This window comes from Haliotis asinina, chromosome 11 (assembly GCF_037392515.1).
Source record: "Haliotis asinina isolate JCU_RB_2024 chromosome 11, JCU_Hal_asi_v2, whole genome shotgun sequence".
In the NCBI taxonomy this organism is placed as follows: domain Eukaryota; kingdom Metazoa; phylum Mollusca; class Gastropoda; order Lepetellida; family Haliotidae; genus Haliotis; species Haliotis asinina.
In genome coordinates, this window is record NC_090290.1 from 35,700,783 (window position 1) to 35,720,749 (window position 19,967).

Sequence of the window (19,967 nt, forward strand, 5' to 3'; positions counted from 1 at the left end):
CTCTGGGGTCTTTCATTTTCGTCAACCTATTCATTATAAATTCCAGGTGGAGTTTGGCAGCAAGGCTACATGCAAGTTCATGACGCCAAGCATACTAATTCTCCAGTTAGAGATACACGTGAAAGCGTTTTTGTACCTGTATTTACTCTTATTACAGGTCCCGTGGAATACCGGGGTAGAAGAGGCATTTAGCAACCCATGCTTACCATAAAAGACGGCTCTGCTTGTCGTAAGAGGCGACTAACGGAATCGGGTGGTCAGGCTCGCTGACTTACTTTTACGAAACACTCAGCAATATTCCAGCTATATGGCGGCGGTCTGTAAATAATCGAGTGTGGACCAGACAATCCAGTGACCAACAACATGAGCATCGATCTGCACAATTCGGGAACCAATGACATGTGTCAACCAAGTCAGCGATCCTGACCACCCGATTCCGTTAGTCGCCCCCTTACGACAAGCGTAGTCGCCTTTTATGGCAAGCATGCGTTGCTGAAGGCCTATTCTACCCTGGGACCTTCACGGGTCCTGTAACTTTAGAAGCAGTTTCATGCTTGGACAGCTGCAACGTCAGAAGTAGTTTCCATCAACTGTAACGACACAGACACTGCCTCGCTCTCTTCACGATTTGAACTTGAAGTTAATGCATACACCTATCGGTTAGTGGTATTTACAACCTTATGTCTGGACACGTAGAAGGCGACTTAAGGTTTATTTCTTGCCTGGCGATTGTCGTTGAGGAGGTTCAGGTAGACAAACACCCGCCCTTCATCCATGTAGTTTTTCTTGTTATGGTCACTGCCGTCGTTGTTGTCGGTGAAGAAAGGAGCTCCGACTAGCAGGTCGTCGAAGTCATCTCCATTAACGTCTACCGTACACAGGGAAGCACCAAAGTAAGCCCTGGCCTAAAACCATAATTGTTCATAATTGTCATAATTGTCTTCTGTTCGTTATGACACGAGGCGGCGGGGTAGCCTGGTGGTTAAAGCGTTCGCTCGTCACGCCAAAGACCCGGGTTCAATTCCCACATAGGTACGAAGTGGGAAGCCCATTTCTGGTGCCCCCCGCTTTGATATTGCTGGGATAGTGCCAAAAGCGGCGTAAAAGAGAAATTGAACACTTTTTACACACCACTTACAAGACCATCATAACAATAGCAAGGAAATAGCAGACAGAGTTACATTGTACCCATAGTGGGACTCGAACTCGGACCTTTGGTCATGTGTGTGGGAGTAATTGAATAATGGGTTGAGTTTACCCGTGTCTTTTACGTGAGGTGCCAACGTCTCAACGATACCGTACCGGCACAAAAGTAAACAAGGCTTCCTGGCGTTTTGGAGACATTCGGCTCCTTTCACAATGTACTAATGTGATGTAAGTCACTTGTGTAACAGTCACTTGTGTAACAGTCACTAGGGTTAAAGAATGGGAGTTAACGTTAACCTTAGTAAAGGTTACTTCGTAAAAGGCGCCTCGGCAGAAGGTTGATTTTAAGACGCTTCTAAGAATTGCGTATCAATGTATCCTATAACGTTCTCTATGTTTGTGAGACGCTCCTTGACGAATCGTATCGTTTTGTAAATAGTTAGCATTGTCAGAAAATTACGTATCATCGTCTAGCGTAAAGCCTTAGCTATTTACGCGAAAATCTGGGTGGATGCTATATGCGATACCCATTTCTTGGGTCAGCCGCCGTGATATTGCTAAAAGCGGGTTAAACTCTGCAACAGTCTTCTTCCGTTTGTCGCTGATGTGTAGGACTGCAAAGTTCACGTTGTGTGTGTGTGTGTGTGTGTGTGTGTGTGTGTGTGTGTGTGTGTGTGTGTGTGTGTGTGTGTGTGTGTGTGTGTGTGTGCATCTACGTCGTTGTCACGTACACAATAACAGACACATCATGCTTATCTCCAGGCAACTCACCTGGTCGCCCTCCAACGACTGCACCAATGAAAGTGAGTTTAAGCTGAAGAGAAGGACAATCTGAAATAGTTTAAAATGACATGTTCAAATTGTGTGATGCATAATTGGTGTAAATGAAACCAACAAGTTCTTTGCTGCGGATGAAACAAAACTTTTGAGGAAAGTATTGTAGGAAAGTTTTAAGGGAATGTGGTGAAGGAATATATTGAAGGGAAGTGATGTTGGTAGATAGTGATGAAGGTACGTGTCAATCCTCGTGTAACGTTGTAGTAACGTAGGTTGGAGTTGGAAGATAGTGACGATGGATCGAGCTAGAGTATAGTTACGTAGGAACGAGTTGGAGGATAGTGACGTAGGAACGAGCTGGAGGATAGTGACGTAGGATCGGGGTGGAGGATAGTGGCGTAGCATCGGGTTCAAGGATAGTGACGAACGATCATGTTGGCGGATAGTGATATAAGAACTTGTTGGAGTATAGTGACGTACGTAGGATCGAGTTGTAGGATGGGCGTGTGTGATTGGGTTGGGGGACAGTGACGTAGGGTCGTGTTGGAGGAGAGTGGCGTAAAATCGAGTTGGAGGAGAGTGACGTAGCAACGTGTTGGAGGAAAATGATGCAACTAAGAGTTCAAGATAATCGATGCAGGTAAGTGTGAAGGGATAGACAATAGAGTTTAGGAGAACTCCACACGCCCACAAACCAATATTACAATCTGCTGATCTGGCCACGTAACGGTTGCGCCTCTGCTCCGCGACGAAGCGTTGGAGAGGGCGTGTACAGCTGTTTCCGTTGCAGCCGATAATGTACAGTGACTGCATTACGTCACGTAAATACTTTTGAACAGTCACAACTATCCGGCCCGCTTCAAGAATTAATAAGGAACCTTTAAATATAACATTGATGTGGTTATCCATTAGACTTACGTGGACCATCTCTGTACGTGGAGCACCTGCAGCAAAGCACGTATTTCCATGACCGCACAACGTTCCCGTGACCACAGAGTAGCCTGTTCGTTGGTCAATCACCATGGTTACCAAACATGTCATATAGAGTCATCGCAACATATAACAATTGTGTAAGTGGGTGAGTTAGTGAGAGAATATTGTTTTAAGGCCGCTTTTAACAATATTCCAGCAATATCACGGAGTGAGACACCAGACATGAACCTGAAACCTTGTACCCATGTCGAGAACCAAACCCGGTTCTTCGGCGCGACAAGCGAAGGCTTGAACCACTAGCTACCCACCGTACCCAACTGTATAAGTATAACTGTGCATTCTTATCAAGTATAGCAATAAGTAGGGTGATTTCTACAGATAATGTGAATGCGTATGCGTGTGCATGTGCATGTGTTTTTGTTGTATTGGTTAGGATCAATGTCAGTTTTAAACAGCGAGTCAGCTGAGATGCCGACGTATACCATGCCGAATATCCCCTTTAGAAGTAATCTTCAGATCGGATGGTCAGGCATGTTGCACTGGTTGACACATCGTATCCTTACTGCGTGCTCATGCTTTTGATCACTGGAGTTTCTGGTCCTCACTCGATCATTCACACACCGCCGTGTCTGGTCAGACTCTCTCTCTCTATCCACAGGACTTACCAAAGTATGAATAATCGGGAATACGAAAGTTCATTTTCAATTCCAGTCGAGTCACAAGGTCGCCCTCCCTTTTCAGTAAAACAACTCCTCCTGAAAAGAGACAAATTTTCATTTCAGATGAAATGGTGATTTGCAACACATACAGTAATATTCAAAGGAGTGGAAACTTCCCATATTTTTTGCAAAAGTAAAAACACAAGAAAACCCAAATCATTTTAAAAAAGTAATGAAACAAGCACACAAAAAACAAAACAAAACAAAAAAAAAACCCAAAAGAACACGCAGAAAAAACAGAACTGCATAGGAACAGACGTACATCAACGCAGTTGTAAACATTGTAAACAGCGTGTTTTACGGTAAAGTCGTGAGTTCACTGACAATAAATTCTTTTGAAAAGTCTGAGCTTCGGAAAGATGCTTAAATTCCACCAAATATTTGCAAATGTAAGAAGTAAAAAACCTAGTATGTATTTCCTACCCGTCCAGTCTTTGAATCCTGGGACGCCAATCAATACACTGCCATCCTGTAACAAAAATTATATTGAGAAAAAATCCTGCATTTCATAATTTAATAAACTGCTTGATTGTAATTAATGTACTTGTGTGAGTGTGTTCAGTGTGTATCACCTGTCACTTTGTGGAACGGTGCCTGAGCAGTATGGAGTGAGCGAGTGAGTTTTTAGTGTTACGTCGCTCACAGCAACATTCCACCTATACGGAGGTGGTCTGTAAATAATCGAGTCTGGACCAGCCAATAAAGTGATCAACAGCATCGGTCTCCGCAACTGGGATACGATGAAATGTGTTAACCCAGTCAACGAGTCTGACCACTCGATCCTGTTAGTCGATTCTCACAACAAGCATGGGTTACATCAACCCGGAACTTCAGGGGGCGGGTGGGAAGTAGGATCAGGGATCCAGAATTTGAACCAAGGTAGACACTTCTGTAAAGTTCTGCTATGTTACCCCAAATGTAACCTAAACATAATTTGTCCAGCATTTGAGGTATAACAACAGATTATTGGATTTCAATATTATCAACTTTATGCGGAGATCGCATGAGATGATATTCCAGTTGTTATTTACATATACTTCCTGTCAAAGGTTTAGACTCACTAGTGTAAATATAGCCACTTATTTCAAGCAACTGTTCTTAACTAAACTGTGCAAAATATTCCATACTATCTAAAGGTACTGTTTACACATGAACTGATGTATTGTAAAACAAATTCGTAGCATTGATATTATTATTGTCATGAGTTCAATAAGTAAATATCAGTGAAAACTGGCGAATTCTTAACAAAACTCCACACCAATACTGCAGCTGTCACATGCACAATATTTGCACATGCCTTATGCAGTTGGATGCATGATAATCATGGAATTCATCTGTATAAGGTTTGCAGGTGGTTCCCATAGTCAGTTGAGAAGTCGGTCTTCGATGTAACTGTCACGGTCAAAACACATAGTTCCTAAAACTATATTTTTCAAAATCTCCGGTACATTTTTCGTTTAAACAATTGTTTTGATGGCACAAGGTTATTTTTTTTCTAAGTCTTTTGTATAAGTTTTCATGCCTTTAATGTTTAATCGTATTTCATATGTGTTTAGGAACACGTAACAGTATTTTGTGCTTTTGACGTTTGAATGAATTTGGAAGTGGCGGTACAGCCATTTGCAAGTTTATTCCTGTTTTCTGGCTTACAATGTCAAGTAACGTACTTAGTTCGTCTACTATTATCAGTTATTCTACTGTAAAAGGCAACAGACATGAACATTAGAACTAGAACTGGAAATGGAATTGGACATGTTGGACAGTGAATAAAGTCATACAGGAATCATGTTGTTCGTAACAGTGACCATATAAAAATAACATTGTGAGTGTTTCAAGTGAGTCTAAACTTTTTATAGGAAGTATAGATACGACTCTACAACTTGTATGCTCTCGAGGGTATGATTTACGCCTGGAGACAGTGTTCATAAGTTTGAGGGCTTTCTTTTGCCTATCGGTCAGTTTTTCAATACTAACTTTCTCGCAAACTTGACCGTGACCCGTGGAGGTCGCAGCCATGTCGTTAGACAAACCAAACCGAACCTATCTTGTTACTCGAAATGGTATCGCTACTAGTTTAGCCAATCAGATCGCAAATTGAAATCAAGGGCAAGTAATTTGTAATTTCGAGAACCACGAGAATGGATGCAGGATCAGAGAAGATTCACCAAAACTCTCGTCCTGGAGGTAAATTGAAGCAGGTTTATGAGCTCTGTCTTGGGGGAAACTTACTGCCATTGTGTCACCAGACATCCCAGCTTCGCCCATACCGTTCCACATAACAGACTTAGTAATTCCGGCGTCGAGGGAAATTAGTCTGACATAGCTGTCCGGGTCAAAAGGGTAGAATTCTTCCGACCCCATGTTGACGTTGTCGTTAACACAACGGCCTATTAAAAAGGCACGTCCAGTTGCCTCATCACGAAGGTCATTGAATCGAGGTGCGCAGACCTGGAGTGAACAGTCAATTATAAATGTTAACAGAATCATTGAAACAAAACAAAGGATATCGTTGATAGTATTTCACAATATAAAGCCTTCTATGTATTGGTCCGCCACCTTGAACAAGGAGAGTTCTATGGATTTACAACTTCTTCAATAATTCACCAACTTCTAAATGCCATCGGGAAGTTGTTTTACGGCTTTGAATACGCAAAGCCATTAAAAAAGTGGTCCTGTACTTTACTGAGAAATTGTAATAACCAATAATAATAATAATAATAATAATAACCAATATACCGAAAACATAACCGAAGGCTTCGAAAACATGAAATCTCATAAAAGTAAACGTTCATGGTTTTGTCTTCTATTTATAACCTTGACAAAACGCCAGAGTTGCGTGTCTTTTGTTGTTCATTATATAACGTGTCGTACATTGCAGCGATAGGTGATCCAGTAGTGCATTTTAATGTTAAACTTGTATAACGGGCTGATTGTACACGACTCTATACAACAGGAAGCCGGATGTCACTGGGTGCAGTAATTGGCAATTTGATTCACAAACTGTGGGCAACATTGCTCCAAATGCATTGTCCACACAAATTGTAAAACGTCTTTAGATCAGAGACCAGCATCGCGGTGCAGACCTCATCAGTAGATTCTTATTAACGATTACAGCACAGGGAGAAGCATAGTTGAGTTTGGACAAAGCAAATCCAGAGTTTGTTTGGATGTTGTTTAACGCTGCTCTCAGCAATATTCCAGCTATATTAAGGCTGTTGGTGAATATCCGATTCTGGACCAGACAATCCAGTGCTCAACAGCATGAACATCGATCTATGCCAGTGGGAATACAATGACGTGTTAACCAAGTCAGTGAGTCTGACCACCTGACCCCGTTAGCCGCCTCTTTCGACAAGCACGGGTTGCTAAAGACCCATTCTAACCCGGATGTTCACGGGTAAATCGAGTATTCTACGTGTGCTAACACGTCTGACAATCGATCCAGGTACTCGTCCAATAATAACTCAGAATGATTGTATTGATGATGTACTTATTCGACGACTTACAGTGGTCGTGTCGTTGGTTTGTACGATGACAGAGCCGTACATCTCGTTGTCAACGCTCCACACTCCTGAAGGCGCCTCTTTATATTCTGGAAAGTTCAGGTATTCAGAGTGAGTATCTTCGTAAAGAAAACGTCGTAGAGGGAACGTGAGTGGCTAAATGAGAGTGTGAGTGACACGGAGTGAGAGACAAAGGAAAGGGTAGCGAGACAGGGAATGAGCGTTAGTCAGAGAGGGATGTGAGAAACAGTGTTATTGAGTGGGAGCGAATGTTAGTGAGAGAGTTTGTGGCCTCAGGTGCCAAGGAGGAGACACTCGCTCCTAACCGTGTAAAGGTGCTTGTGAACTCGCTCTTACGATGTGAATCATTTGTATATGCCAGGTGGTCTGTCCGAAAGAACTTTTGATCGTTATCATGCCCAACTCATTTGTCTTTCGATGTAATAAATTAGGTTATCACTGATTCTTTTTGTTGTTTGCATGTCACAATAACTTTTGCCCATGAGTATATATAGTGCAACCGACATTACCCTGTATGGTTTGGTTGTTAAACGTCGCACTCAGAAATATTCCAGGTATATGGCTGTGGTTTGTAAATAATCGAATCTGGACCAGATAATCCAGTGATCAACAGCATCGATCAGTGAGCCTGACCACCCTGTCCCGTTATTCGACTCTTACGACAAGCATGGATTACGAAAGACCAATTCTAACCCGGTTCGCTTAGTTCTGTGTTTTAACATATTCATTGACGTTTAGAGGACTTACGTACAACAGTTTACTTGGATCTTGACCATTACCTCTCCTAAAATACATCTTGACACAGCTAAAAGGCTCTGTGACATCACACTCGTGCGTGGCACCGGTGGAGTTCCGTCGTTCGGAGCTGTCCTTTGGGGAGCCTACAATGATCCTAAAACACGAAACACCGATATTGGATCAGGATTTATAATTTACAATCATTTCTGTTCTTATTACTGTTTAACATTGGAGAATGTTTACTGGTCATGTATTTGCAGTTCCGTACGTATTTAACCATATAAATAAATAAAAATTATATCGAGTTCCGGTGCTGCAGACGCACTTTCCAAACTTGAGAGCGATGTCTTCAATTTGGAAACATTTTCATTTGATCTCTTGTACAATCACATCTGAGTCCTGGCAATGGCCAATGGCATTGTTTCACACGAAAGGAAGCAGTAATTTCATTACCTTAAACCATGTTTACACTTTCAAAATATATTGCAATACGCCCTCACATATGACAAATTTTGGCAATACAACATTGGCAATCCCCTGAATATGTCAGATCATTTCTTAACTCCTTACGTAAAAAGATTTTATGTAATTCATGACTTACATGTGGAAAATGGTTTCGCAACACCATGAGATTCAGTGTTTTTATTATTATTTATTTCATTTCACTTTATATTCAAAACCCGTGTAGTCATTGTTATTCATATCACAACGTTGTAGCTTGACACTCATGACTCACTATATATTGGTGTGCACGTTCTACGGTCAACGGCGAACATCACGCGCAATACGCATATACGTTGTTAAGCAAATAATCTAGTTTCAGTAAACTGGGTGCCGTTCCACTAACCGGTCTTATCCAAGATCAGTCTTGGAAAGCAAAGCCAATTTTACAATCGCCTTAGCTAAACTCAGTGAAATTATAAGTGACAGTTCCGATGGCGATAGTCTATTGCGACCAAATTTATCATACTATTGCAATAGTATTTTGTTTCCTTGAATTGCCTCATTTGAAGTCATTTTCCCAAATCCTATATCGAATGATGTATTCGGTGAGACATAAAATGAAACGGAAATTTCATGAAATGAAAAGAGATTTCATGTCGGATAGCATGCGCGGGTGCCTCGAATGGCGGTATGCATTCGAATGGTGGAGTCGAATTACATCTTGATGATTTTAACAACAGCTGAGGAAATATGATAACTCTATGTGATATAAATATGATTTGTTATGTTGCACACCGACGATACTGATCCATATGGTTTACAACACAAGTTCATGCAATAAGATAAATGTATACAAAAAATATACATATAGTTGGTGGTTCCAAAAAGAAAAATTATAAATGCTGTTATAATGTCGTGATTGGCGATTGGGCTTCAGTAAACCCTACCACAGTCACCTGCGAATTATGACCGTTCCACATTGTCCAGGAGATAGCTCTTGCGTTCCACTCGCTTAGTCCGTTTCCAGACGCTACGTCAAGGGGTCGGGCGAATTGAACTCCTAACTAACCACATAACATTCTTGCATAGATACATTCATAGATAAAAGCAACAACAAGAATACTCACATAGATTTTACTCTGTCTCAGTCCTTCTCTCTGAATACAACTAGGCTCGTACCGCAACTGAGTGACGTGGACGAGCTTCCGTCACTAAAAAGCGAGCACGACTCGCTCAGTGCCCAACCTGTCTTTTTATATGGTTCGAGTCTGGCCTGATCTTTATAATGATTATCTGTTTCAACTGATTGTTTTGATTCGTTAATCCTATATCCTACCTTGCTCTCGTGATTATTGAGCAGAACCGTTTGGACACTCGCCTCTTTTAATGTATTCTTTATGGTTCCAATGTAACATTAGTCTGTTTTTTCCCCACAACGAATGTGTTCTGTCTCTCATTCCATAACCTACGGCTAATCGCCATTCCCTGAAGACTTTTTATCTCCAAACCGTGCCTAACCGTTATTAAACCTATCAAGCTAAATACGGAATCTGATCTTATTTTCTTATGGTTATAAAGATGATTTTTTACCTTATAACAATATTGTTTCAGGTTTGGAAATCATATTTTAGAGAAAGTTTTTTTCATAAATACACGGAAATTACCATGCAAAATATATAAATGGCTGCATTTCGTTATAAGTACATTACTTCATTTGGGTTTGTCAGTTACGATCATTCAGTTGTTTGGTTGAGACTGTTTTCTTCATACATGGGGTTCCGACAATCATTTTTGGACAGAGAATGTTCATTTTAAATTTTCAAAGGCCATCCTCTCATTATGAAAATGATCCCCTTCATTTATGGTTTATAGGGAGACCTCCACAGGATTTTAAAATTAAATTACGAATGCTGCACTTCTGGTGAAAATTAATTTCAGGAAAAGCTTTTAAATTTTCTCTCCTGATTTACAAATTATTCTAGAGTGAAGCACTCTGTGACACATTTGGCTATAAACAGACTGCCTGTATTTAAGATACTTTGAGAAGATGGTTATATTTGGGTTACAGAGGCACTTCTTAATATTGTTCTGGAAAAAAACTCAACTCAATCTCCATGGATTGGCACAAATAAATGCCAGAGTCTTAAGATGTTTTACATTTTCGACCAGGCTTCTTCGAACTTTTGACCGCCATTTGAGAAGATCAAAAGTGAAAGGGGTACTGTGCGATGAACACTCTTCAGAAACAAAAGTGAAACCATTGGCCCGAAATAAGGAAATATGTTAAACGTAATACTGTACATCGTTTATCTTGAACACAGATAAAGGAAAGTCGTCACACGGATGAACATATGCATTGTTGTCACAGTCAGCAATAATTCAATTCACTCACGGTACATGTATGGACACAAAGGGGCGTTCAGGTCAGTGCAGGTGACACCACCCCTTGCTGCCGTAATTGCTCCTAGGAGAAGGGGTTAGGAGAAGGGATGGGATTGCACAAATTGTCGAGGTTTTGTTTGGGGAATTCTTCATCATTCCTCATGAAACGCTTTGGCAAATTGTGCAAGTGTCTGAAGACGATGGTCGGGTTCAGATCAGGCGATTTGAAAGGTTGGCTGAACCAACATCTTCAGTAAACTTTGTTTCTATGATTAATCCACATGAGGATTCAAATAAGCTAGGCATGGAGTCCAGCATCATGCGTGAGAAATATCTGCCTTCATACAGTCTATAATTTAAGCAAGTCTGGCTGTAGGTGGCTTTAAGTGACTGTTTGGAGAAAAAATATTTGGTAAATATTGGTATTTCAATGCCTCAATTATATTCTGACTGGGGAGCCAACGTAAACACACACACACACACACACACACACACACACACATATATATATATATATATATATATATATATATATATATATATATATATCTTTATTGAGTATGTCTCCCAGTCATAATAAATATATGTAAGATTAACCCTGTGAAAAGCTCATGATAGATAAATGGATGTAGGATTCGCCAGTGTCCCACATCATGTAGTCCATTATACAAGCAGGATTTGCGATTCACGTTCCCTGTTGATGTTTTTCATAGATAACATGTTGGTGTAGAATCTCCTCAAAGATGATTTGTTAGCCATGTCCCTACTTAACATTACAATATTTAATTAAGAAGCGGCTTGCACTTCCTTATTGTTCTGGAAAGCCGGAAGCTTCTGTCACCGGAAAACGCCTATCCTATCATGACCCAACAGTCGTGTAGCGTTGAATCTCATCACAAACACAATACTAATGCGTGCCCCCCTCTCTCTCTCTCTCTCTCTGTGTGTGTGTGTGTGTGTGTGTGTGTGTGTCTGTGTCTCTGTGTGTCTCTGTGTCTCAGTGTCTCTGTGGTTTGGGTTTAAACATATCTATTTCTGCTACAAGGTACAGAACTGAAGAGTAGCCTGGGGTTATGTTATGTATCGTTTTATGGAAAAGAGTCAGTTTCTGGGTGCGCCTTTCTACTAGAGGCAAGAGATTAGTTTCTGAATATAATTTATTATGACTTGTTCCCCTTGCTGCCCCACATATTGTTCTCAATGCATAAAGCTGCATTTTTTCATTAATTATCTCGGACTAGTCTCTGCGGAACGTCTTTTACTAAACAGTATGGTTTCTGTTTTGGATGGATTGAATATCACTTGCCACCGTACTGCCCACTGAGAAATCCTTTCTAAATCTTTATTGAGGATCTTAGCATCTTCAGTAGGATCTTCTAGTATGACATAAAGCGAAGTGTCACCAGCAAAGAGTCTTATATGGCAATCTATATTTTCAGCAAGGTCGTTTATATAGACAAGAAATAATAATGGCCCAAGCACAGATCCTTGGGGGACACAGATTACAATTACAGTTGTAATTTATGTAGACCTCCCTTATGCCACACTTTATCAAAGGCCTTATTTCACAAATGACTGCCCTTACTTCTTTACCTTTATCCACAGCACTTGGAATTAAGTTCTGCAACTCTAATAGTTGATAAGTTGTTGAATCATAAGGAATAAAACCTGACTGTAATTTATTTGTGATACCATTGTCTTTAAAAAATCTTAAGAAAAACATTTGTGAACACATTTCTCATAAGCTTTAGATGAACAGCACGTGAGAGACCGTCAGGGCTCGATGCTTTGCGAGTATCTATAGCTAGGGAAGGGAGTATATCTTCTACATATCTCTGGGTTAATGTAATATTCACTAAACTGTTAGACGATTTACTACATCTTAATCTTCAACCACGGACTGAGCAACGGAAAATCATTAAAAATATTTGCCATTGGCGTAGGATCATCATAAATTATATTATCATGTGAGATAGGAGGAAATGATGTTGATTTCTCTTTTTTCTTTAGATAGTGTTTAATTAACTGCCACCACTTCTTATAATTACACTGTTCATTTATCATACTATCTAATTTTAAGAAATAATTTTCTTTCGCTTTTCTGATTTCTGACACTATCTTATTCCTTGTGGTTCTGAAAACTTGCCAGTCCGAGGGTAAATATTTGCAAGTCTGTGTTGCGTTTTTCGGAATTCATCCATAACTTGTCTTCAATTCTAACCATAATGATCTTGTTTGTAATAAACGTATCACATATACACTTACAAGGATATCCGTAAAGTTATCAACAAGCGAATCCAATTCATCAATGTCTAAAATGTGTCCCAATTAAAGTCGCGAAGATATGAAATTAGGCTTTCAATGTCTAACTGGGAATAATTACATATCTTTCTTTTAAAGGTAAGATTTCCAGGTTTGGGATGGTTAATGCTAAGAAAGACTGGACAGCGGTCACTATACACCGGATCAAGGACTTCTGATGAAGTTACACTTACAAAATGTGAGACTAAACTAAAAGTTCATCTAAACGCTGCTTTTTATTGCTAAGATAGTCGATTTGAAAGTCTCTCTACGAACACCCGCCACCCTCCACGATTCAGTCTATCTGGTCTGAAAGGTTTATGAAATCCAGATATCATAACATCATTGTCTTGGATATAAGGGTGGAACCATGTTCCTGTTATGCACATGATGTCATAATCTTTACATTCAGCATTGAAAATTCAGCATTGAAAATTCAGCATTGATAATGTCGATTTTATCCCTTATGTTTATATGGACTACATTCAAATTAGATATTAGATATTTGTTATTTGATACAGTGGGTCCAGGGTTTGGATGGACATCCCCACAACAAATCAATAACATAAGAAACAACCGCAAACTCCTGAGACCCAGGGTAAAGAAATAATCATATGAGATGATATGTATTAAGATCAATCTTGCCCTTTGAAGAACTGCGAGTTTGTACCTTTCCTATCATGATCCAACAGTCATATAGTGTTGAATCACATCACAAACACAATACTAATGCGTGTGTATGAGTGTGTGTGTATGTGTGTGTGTGTGTGTGTGTGTATGTGTGTGTGTATGTATGTGTGTGTGAGAGAGAGATAGTGAGAGGGGGTGAGAGTGAGAAAGACAAAGGGAGATTGAGCTAGAGACGGCAAGAGAGAGAGAAAGTGAGTGGTAGGGTGAATGAGAGACAGTGAGAGTGTTAGAGTGAGAAAGAGGGAGAGAGAGAGAGACTGAGAGACCGAGAGAGAGAGAGAGAGACCAAGAGAGACCGAGAGTGAGAGAGAGACAAAGGGAGAGTGAGCTAGAGAGGGCAAGAGAGAGAGAAAGTGGGCGGGAGGTTGAATGAGAGACAGTGAGAGAGAGAGAGAGACTGAGAGAGACCGAGAGAGAGAGGGTGAGAAGGGGGGGGGGGAGGACCCGGATACAACGACTGAGGCTGAACGGTTGGTGTGTAGGATGACATTTCGCGAACTACTGGCTGTGACAGCACTATTGCGTTAATGTTATATATAGCTAAGCGTTGATGGGGGATGGTTGGTCCTTGCCACAGAGCTAAAATAAGCTTCAGAGAGCCCATTGTTTCCCAGAGTAGGGTGTCTGTTTACATGGGACACTTGACTGGTCACACAATCAAAGGCATATTTTAATGTGGTTCACGTTGCCACCAAAGTCTGAACATGAGTCGGTCTGAGAAAAAAAAGTTTCAACGAAACAAATTAATAAAGACAAGATTATATGAATAATGATCTTGATGCACATGTATTGCAATTCCTATTACAATTAACACATTAAATAATAAACGTGATCTATGACGAGGTACTTTTAGGTTCGAGTCTGCGATGTTGGAGTGAAAAAACAGTTTCGGGGAGGGGTGGGGTGGGTGCGGAGTCGATATTTAGAAGGGTCAGCCAGGCGATGAGAAACACAGAAAATAAAAATGCTGCCCAAACTGCGTCCTGAATATATTGATCTATTTCCTTGACGAAACATTTGCAGCGATAACTTGAAGGCGAAGTTTAATCATACACAAAATGATAGTGCCATCACACCCAACCTTATGATTGGTGTTACAAAGCGACTTAAGTCCTAACCTGTAAGATTATCATAAATATAACATTTTATTATACAATCCTTGCATCACTAAGAAAGCAAGGAAGTTTAGCACTGGGTGTGATCGTTCGTTTACAGTGGCTTCCTGCTGAAAGATGTGACTTTACGTTTTTCACTTACTTATATCCAGTCTGAGTCCTCTTGAAGGCAGTAGCGTATCCAAACATGCTTTGTCTTGGCCCATGGAGGACACGTGCGTGGACAACGTCAATGTTGTAACTGGAACACACATCTACAAGAAATAGACAGAGAAGAACTGGAAGAGTGGCCCGTCCAGATGACGCCATATTGGATGTTGAGGAAGTGTGCACTGGTAATCAGCTTCAGAGTCAAGGAGGCGATGGAAAATATGGTAAACTATTCCGGACATATTTGCTCTAATTGAATGAGTAAGAAATTACGCTATGACGCATAAAAAGACACCATGTCACATGTATCATGATAGCGGTGGGGTAGCCTAGTCGTTAAAGTGTTGACTCGTCACAACGTAAACCTGGGTTTGATTTCCCGCATGGATACAATGCGTGAAAATCGACGTCGAAGCATAGCTGGAGACTTCAGAAAGTGACGGGGCGGTGGGGTGGCTCAGTGGTTAAAGCGTTCGTTCACACCGAAGACTCGGGTTCGATTCCTCACAGAGTTACAGTGCGTGAAGCCTATTTCCGGTGTCGCCTGTCGTTATACTAGCTGAATATTGCTGAAGGCGGCGTAAAACCATACTCACTCACTCACTCCATATTATTAACTTAGATGACTAAAACCATATTATATACTCATTCACTCCGTAAGTGACACAGAAGAAACAACTGCCTTTATCGACTCTGTCGAGATCGACTACTGTGACCCCAAGATAACCATGCTGTTTTGTCTGATCGCCTGGCTTTATATGCGATCGATTTTTGGCGATTTCGGACCACTTCGTTGGACAAAAGACGATGTGACTACTCGGTGTTTAGTTTCAATCTATCTTCCTGTCTGTCCGTCTGTCCGTCTGTCCATCTGTCTATCTATCTGTCTGTTTAACGGGTCTATCTATCTGTCTATCTCGTTTTGTGTGGCCCTTCTTTTTTCAAATAATTTACTTGTTTATCCAGCAATTTATTCAGAACAATTTAGATAAAACAGAATTGGTCACTTACTATCGTTTAATGGTCACACTAGTCTGCCGTAGTTTTTTCATCCTGTTTTTAATAGAACAATTTAGATAAAACAGAATTGGTCACTCACTATCGTTTAATGGTCACGCTAGTCTGCCGTAGTTTTTTCATCCTGTTTTTAATAGAACAATTTAGATAAAACAGAATTGGTCACTCACAATCGTTTAATGGTCACACTTGTCTGCCGTAGTTTTTTCATCCTGTTTTTAATAGCGTCTCGTTAGTTTCTCAGCGCTACACTTGCTCGATTATCCTCATAATAAAACATTCCCATCTCGATCAATGGGAGCAGCTGAAGGTTACTGAAGAGCGTGTCACGGCATGAGAAAAGAAGATTGCTCTCCCTCTTCCTACATTTAGTAAGTACATAACGTTTTCCTAACCATGAACTGACCCAACAAAGTCGTGGATATACGATAGTGGTTGCTGCCCATTGGCGAACAAGAACTGAGACTTACCCAAAGGCATGGCTCTTAAGGGCCGTTTATAATTTATAGTGGGTGGGGAGGGTTATGATGATTTTAACGGTGTGGGTTGGGGGTGGGGGTGGAGGTCAACTAAGTGGGGAGGTAGAGTGGTCATGAATCTTTTTTCACACATCATCTAAGGGGTGGGGGGCCGGCAAGTTTGTACATAAAAATACTAAAAAATGATGCTAAAAAATATGGGAAGCTGAAGGAGGGGGTAATTGATTTTGTCCCCTCAGCCATTAAGCCAGGTGAATGGCGTCAGCTCCTCAAAGTTACTGCTACTAAGGGACTATGTAACACAAAATCTACCACAGTGTGTGTGTGTGTACTTGTACTTTGTATCGTGAACTCTGACTGTGCTGAGCATGTCCTGACTGCTTCATGGTATCACTTTTATCACAGATTTCATATAAAGGACAGTCTACACGAAGGATATCCTTTTCAGTTCACACTTAGAGTCGCATCCATCCCTGCTTGCTTCATGACAGAACGTATATAGTCCGCTTGGGTTCAAATGACAATGATAAATGGTTAAATAACTCGAAAATATTGATAAGTGCGTAAAAAATAAATAAGCCGCGTGGTCATCAAATATCTCTACCCAACACGATCTGAAATATGACGTTTTTTATCTAACACGGAGAAAGTTATTTAAGAAACCATCATATCAAATTTTCACCCTCCATATCGGGGGTAGGGGGGTTGAGGGGGTCTGGAGTTGGGGGGAGCGGGGTGCTTACAAACAATTGATAGAACAGCGCCCGACAAGCTGGAGTCATCTCCCCTGGCTGTGTTGAGTGCACCTGATTGTGTGCTGGTGTTGTCCCAGACGGACTATAACATCGGTGTATAGAAATGACGTGTGCATGCGTGTAGTGCGTGATCGCGATCACATGATCTGCGAAACTGTGGTTATATAAATCTTCCCAACTGTTTCAACATCGGGAAGCGTGTGTACAAAATGCCGAGAAGAGAATACCCAAAGAGGATATTTTATTAAACAACTAAGCGACTAAAACAGAATCTAAAGGACAATAAACGGAAGGGGGCCGTCGCATGCCATATAAACCAGTATAGAACAATGATTCAGCGGAAAGCTATTTTATTACTGCTTAAATATGTTACCACGTCCAGTTGTGCCTCCACTTCTTTTCCGTCCTAGGTACGCCCCTGGCTAGTCTCACGTACAGACCCTGAGGCAAAATATAATCAAGAAGGCCCACACAAGGTTAGAAAATGTGGCAAGTCTAGATTTCCACAGCTTCGGGTCTCAGGCGTCCGTTTCATTTCATTTAAGTTTCTTTCTCTGTGAACTCTTTTCAGCACATTATGTTCCGTTCAGAGACTAGTTGTTAGTCTAGCCCCTGGATAGTCTTTGTAGTCCCTGGATAGTGACATATAAACACGTTTATGACAGAATCGGAATCGCATAGTTGACTCGGATATGTTATAACAATGGTATAGTTGCGTCTTCGTGACATCTGAGACCCTTCAAGGTCTGTGTTGAAAACGATCTTCACAAAACGATGCTTACCGTGAGAAGAAACTAACGCGATCGGGTGGTCAGGCTCCCTGAATGGGTTGGCATATGTCTTCGTGTCCCAACTGTATAGACCGAAGTCCATATTGCTGATCACTGGATCATTCTGTGATTGTGTTTAAAAAACATTTGGACACAATTGGTATTTGGTACAAGGGAGGAGTGCAAAGTAGGGAACATCCAGGTGCACGTGCACAAGTGCCGACAAAGTTGGATTCATAAAAATGGATTCATATACCCGCACTTTGTTCTCTCCATCCTTTCTTTCCATCCATTCTCACACACATGCCTGTTCCTCTCAAGTCTGGAAAATACACTCACAGAGTTGGTATGATATTTTGGTTATCATCAGCTTTTCGCTGAGTACTATATCTTTATTACTTTTTGAGTTACATAGCAATTCATCATCCGCTTTGGAGCCAAATGGACTATATCCTTTCGTTCCAGGTTAGATTTTGAGGACTTTCTGTTCCTTATCGTCAATTCATCATCCGCTTTGGAGCCAAATGGACTATATCCTTTCGTTCCAGGTTAGATTTTGAGGACTTTCTGTTCCTTATCGTCAATTCATCATCCGCTTTGGAGCCAAATGGACTATATCCTTTCGTTCCAGGTTAGATTTTGAGGACTTTCTGTTCCTTATCGTCCTCAATGTACAAGGTAGTCCCTGGAGACTAAGTATGGAAAGTTTGGACGCTTTTGAGCTAGTAGATAGATCTCAGAAGAGTTTGGGAGAAAAGAAACTTGAAGATATTTTGTGGTCATGATGATTATCAGTCGAGATGCAGACACGTCATGGCTGTACGGTTATGAATATCAGGAGTTAAAACTTCTTTCGAACAATGGCCGTCCTGACTCTATGTGGCAGGTATATCCTTTTAGATATTCAGTGAGCGTGTATTGTTTTACGGCGCTGTTAGCATTATTCTATCAATATCACGACAGGGGACACCAGAAATGGGCTTCATACATTGTACCCATGTGGGGAGTCGAATCCTGGTTAGTCAACGGCCGCTTTAATCGCTAAGCTAACTCATCTCCCTTTCAAGCAGTTCAAACCAAAACATGAGTCTCATTAACATATTGAGACAAAGACCTACTTCTCAGCCGATCCGATTTTTCTCGTGCGAATACAGACATCACAAACAACTCTGTTTACACTGAATTCCAATTCCTTTTTTCGCAAGAAAATGGTATTTACAAATGAATTTTAATTTTAAACTTTAACAAGAACGTATTTCTATATTTTATGGCAATGTGTAGGCAGCATGATATTAACTAAGATTTCACAGACTGCTCCTGTTTGAAGAGGTCGTAAAATGATTCACAATGCATCTGGCTCAATGGTTACACCTGTTATGTGCTTTCTTGTGCTTATTCAACGCAATTCTGTAAGCACAATGTATATAATATCCATTCCACACAAACCTTTCTAGAGACAGAGCCTCTACGATTCCACGATTTCCAGGTTTCCGTTTGTCAGAACCCGCTGCAAGACAAAGCACGCTGTACGACGTGTTTGCAAGGACTAGACGGAGATTAGTATTGCAATACACAGTGGCTTTGATGAATCAAATAATACTGACTAATATTTATGAATCCAGTTAAATGATTTAGTCTAAAAATTCTAAAATTCTAAACAAGCGCAGCCCAGTCGCGAAACAACTGCAGCGATATAGGCAGTTTAACATAAACACAACGCCCCGATCGGAAGCAATGTCGGTAATACTTGAAACACGCTCGGCCATCTTCGGAGATTTGTATGAGGTGTTGTCGGAGCTATACATTATTTTATTAGGAAAAGATCGTCACTGCAGAAGAGTGTTATAAGTCATTCCCTTGGAGGCTTCCGATGTTCAGACGTAAACAACCTCCAGGGGCATGACTTATGACACTCTTCTGCAGCGACGATCTTTTCTTCAAAATACAGTTTATAGTCCCGACAACACCTTATAGGTAAACGCATGTGGATAATTATAAAAATGAAACATTAGAAACTAAAAACAAAA

The 19,967-nt window shown here is 40.7% G+C and overlaps 1 protein-coding gene across 1 annotated transcript in view; it reads right to left on the bottom strand.

Annotated features, from left to right (window-relative positions):
* Positions 1-15,090, bottom strand: part of LOC137256592 (integrin alpha-4-like) — a 34,876-nt gene extending 19,786 nt beyond the window's left edge. The window contains exons 1-9 of the mRNA XM_067794466.1: positions 14,912-15,090; positions 7,879-7,991; positions 7,082-7,167; positions 5,805-6,023; positions 3,999-4,044; positions 3,522-3,611; positions 2,842-2,924; positions 1,918-1,977; positions 723-905 (exon numbers count right to left, since the gene is read on the bottom strand). Of these exons, the coding sequence (XP_067650567.1) occupies positions 723-905; positions 1,918-1,977; positions 2,842-2,924; positions 3,522-3,611; positions 3,999-4,044; positions 5,805-6,023; positions 7,082-7,167; positions 7,879-7,991; positions 14,912-15,078 (1,047 nt within the window). The 5' untranslated portion in view covers positions 15,079-15,090. The remainder of the gene's footprint in view (positions 1-722; positions 906-1,917; positions 1,978-2,841; positions 2,925-3,521; positions 3,612-3,998; positions 4,045-5,804; positions 6,024-7,081; positions 7,168-7,878; positions 7,992-14,911) is intronic.
* Between the last annotated feature and the right edge of the window lie 4,877 nt (positions 15,091-19,967).